The 3,562-nt window shown below is 45.8% G+C and overlaps 1 protein-coding gene across 1 annotated transcript; it reads left to right on the forward strand.

Moving 5' to 3' along the window:
• Nucleotides 1–1,095: 1,095 nt before the first annotated feature.
• Nucleotides 1,096–2,370, forward strand: LOC111258310. The gene is made up of 2 exons (XM_022829466.1): nt 1,096–1,539; nt 1,909–2,370. Exons 1-2 carry the CDS (start codon nt 1,096–1,098, stop codon nt 2,368–2,370), a joined length of 906 nt encoding a protein of 301 aa, XP_022685201.1.
• The last annotated feature ends 1,192 nt before the right edge of the window (nt 2,371–3,562 follow it).

A 3,562-nucleotide genomic window follows, 5' to 3' on the forward strand; every position in this document is an offset into this window, starting at 1 on the left:
TACCCTGACAAGAAGACCAATCCGATGCCCACCAAGGCACCAGCCCTATGAAAGAGACCTCCTCAGACTGCCACTCGGTAGCCTTCTAGTCGTGGAAGACTCAACCACCTTACCAAGGAAGAAGCTCGGGATGCCCCCGACATGGTGATCGATGAGTTTGTAGTTTGTGGCACTAAAGCTTTGATCCTGTTTGATATTGGAGCAACTAGCTCCTATGTTTCTTCTAAGTTCGTGACCCAAGCATCTCTCCCCATGGTTCCCCGACCTATACCCATCGTCACAAGCTCAGCTCTGGGTGATATATGCTGCACCTTGATGTGCAAGGGAGCAGAGATGTGGATGAAGGGATAGAAGTTCTTAGGAGACCTGACAGTACTGAAGTCCAATGGTATTAACATCATACTGGGCATGGACTGGATTATCGCACACAAAGGAGTTACCTCTAGTTCTCCTCATCTTGTGACCTTGCTACACCCAAATGGAGAGAAGGTCAAGTTTGAGCCTATGAAGTCCCGCGACGTTCCAGCTATGTACAACCTCACTGAAAAGACAGTGGCAGATGTTCCCGTGGTTTGCAAGTATCCCGACATATTCCCAGAGGAGTTGCCGGGTTTACCTCCAGACCGTGAGGTGGAGTTCGTGATTAACCTTGTGCCAATGACAGCCCCGATAGGAAAGCTCCCATATCGCATGTCAGTTGAGAAACTAGAGTTGTTGAAGGCAGAATTGAAGACCCTTCTCGACAAGAAGTACATCAAACCGAGTGCCTCACCTTGAGGTTCACCGGTATTGTTTGTGAAGAAGAAGAAGGATGGATCGATGTGTTTGTGTGTCGACTGTCGCGCACTTAACGCAGTGACCACCAAGAATAAGTACCCACTACCGCAAATAGATGACCTGCTTGATCAGATGAAGAGGGCCAAGTATTTTAGCAAGATTGATCTTCAGCTCGGGTACCATCAGATGAAGATCAGACTGAAAGATATTCATAAGACCATGTTCGTGACCCAGTATGGATAGTTTGACTTCACTGTCGTATCCTTTGGTCTAACCAACGTGCCAGCTTATTTCATGAACATGATGAATAAAGTGTTCATGGAAGAGTTGGACAAGTTTGTTGTTGTCTTCATTGATGACATCTTGGTCTACTCCAAGATTGCCGAAGAACATGAAGAGCACCTTAGGATCATGCTAGAGAAGGTGAGACAACATCAGTTGTATGCCAAATTTAGCAAATGTGAGTTCTGGCTTGAGAAAGTCACTTTTCTCGGCCATGTATTGACAGCGGAGGGAGTTGTTGTTGATCCAGAGAAAGGTGAGGCCGTGTTAGAATGGAAGCAGCTGAAGAATGTGATGGAAATGAGAAGCTTTCTTGGTTTGGTAGGGTACTCCAAGATTGCAAAGCTGTTGACTAAACTGTTGAAGATCAATGTGCCATTCATGTGGTCTGACAAATGTGAAGCTAGCTTCCAAGAGCTCAAAGCCCGACTTACTGCCACCCTAGTTCTGACTCTTCACGAAGTTAGAAAGGCTTTCATGGTATATTGCGATGCCTCGAGAAAAGGTCTCGGGTGTGTGTTGATGTAGGAAGGCAAGGTTGTGGCCTATGCTTCTCACCAGCTATAGAAGCATAAGGAGAATTATCCAACGCATGACCTGGAACTAGTTGTAGTGGTACACACACTGAAGATCTAGAGGCACTATTTGATTGGCAACAATTGTGACATTTATACCGGTCACAAGAGTCTGAAGTACATCTTTACCCAGTCAAAGCTGAATATGAGGTAGAGGAGATGGCTAGAGTTGATCAAGGACTACGATTTGAACATCCAATACCACCCTGGCAAGGCAAACGTTGTAGCAGATGCTCTAAGCCAACGTAGTTATTTCAACAACCTGATGGAGCAGATTGAGCAACCCGAGCTGCATAAAGAGTTCAAGAAGCTGAAGCTTGAGATCGTGGAGAGAGGGAAGTTGAATGAGTTGAGGGTGAAATACAATTTGGAAGACGAAATCCGACAAGCTCAAAAGAGTTGCCTGGAGATCGAAGAACTGAAAGGTCTCATGGCTAAAGGATTGGCTCAAGATTATTGCATCGATGACCAAGGCACCATTTGGCTGAAAGACCACATATGCGTACCACAAGACGGAGACATCAGACAGGCCATCCTAAAAGAAGCACATGACTCCTGGTATTCCATTCACCTGGGATGCACAAAGATGTACCAAGACCTGAAGCATTGCTTCTGGTGGGAGAAGATGAAGGTGGACATAGCTGAGTATGTTGCCCGATGTGATACATGCCAGAGAGTGAAAGCAGAACACCAGAGACCAATGGGTTTGTTGAAGCCGTTGGACATACCGGTCTAGAAGTGGGACGACATTAGCATGGACTTTGTGGTAGGAATACCGTGCACACAGAAGGGTCACGAATCCATTTGGGTGATTGTTGACCGATTGACCAAGGTAGCACACTTCTCACTCGTGAAGACTAAGTATAGAGTGGGCAAGTTGGCCGAGCTTTATATCGAGCACATCTTGAGGCTGCATGGAGTGCCACGAAGTATTATGTCTGATAGAGGCCCACAGTTGACAACTCAGTTCTAGAAGAGTCTGCACGAGTTCTTGGGTACTTGCTTGGAGTATAGCTCAGCTTTTCACCCCCAAAACGATGGACAGACTGAAAGAGTCAACCAAATTTTAGAACATCTACTGAGAGCTTGTGTGTTGACCTGTGGAGCTGATTGGGAGAAGAGTCTACCATACACAGAGTTCCCGTACAACAATAGCTACCAAGCGAGCTTGCAGATGTTGCCATTTGAAACTTTGTATGGTAGGAAGTGCAGGACCCTATTGATGTAGTTCGAGGTGGGGGAGAGGACCTTCTTTGGTCCAGCCATCGTTGTAGAAGCCGAGGAAAATGTGGCAAAGGTTAGAGAGAACTTAAAGACAGCTCGGAGTAGATAGAAGAACAATGCAGATAAGAGAAGGAGGGATCTCTCCTCTGAAGTTGGGGATTACATCTATCTTAAGGTATCTCCACTTCAAGGAATGAAGAGGTTCTATGTGAAAGGAAAACTAGCACCAAGGTTTGTGGGACCTTACCTAATTACGAGGAGAATTTTGAAGGTGGCTTATGAGCTCGAGTTACCTCAAGAACTTGCCAGAGTACACCCCGTGTTTCATGTATCACAATTTTGAAAGTGTCTCAGAGTTCCAGAAGAGCAAGTCCCGACAAGAGCACTCAATTTGCAGGACACCCTTGACTACTTGGAGTACCCTGTGGAAATTCTAGATAGGGCAGAGAAGGTAACTAGGAGGACCACTACCCCGTATTGCAAGATTATGTGGAGCAACCACACCGAGCGAGAGGCAACTTGGGAGAAGGAGGCGGATCTGAAGGAGAAGTACCCACACCTGTTCAAGCACGAGGTAGGATCTTAATCTGAGGGATGAGATTCTTGTGAGGGGGGATACTGTAACATCCTGTATTTTTACGAGATGTTAATATCTGCAAAATGTGGATTTTAAAATTTTTTATTGTAGTGGTGTGAAATTTCCA

The sequence above is a fragment of the Setaria italica genome, chromosome VIII (assembly GCF_000263155.2).
Source record: "Setaria italica strain Yugu1 chromosome VIII, Setaria_italica_v2.0, whole genome shotgun sequence".
NCBI classification, from domain to species: domain Eukaryota; kingdom Viridiplantae; phylum Streptophyta; class Magnoliopsida; order Poales; family Poaceae; genus Setaria; species Setaria italica.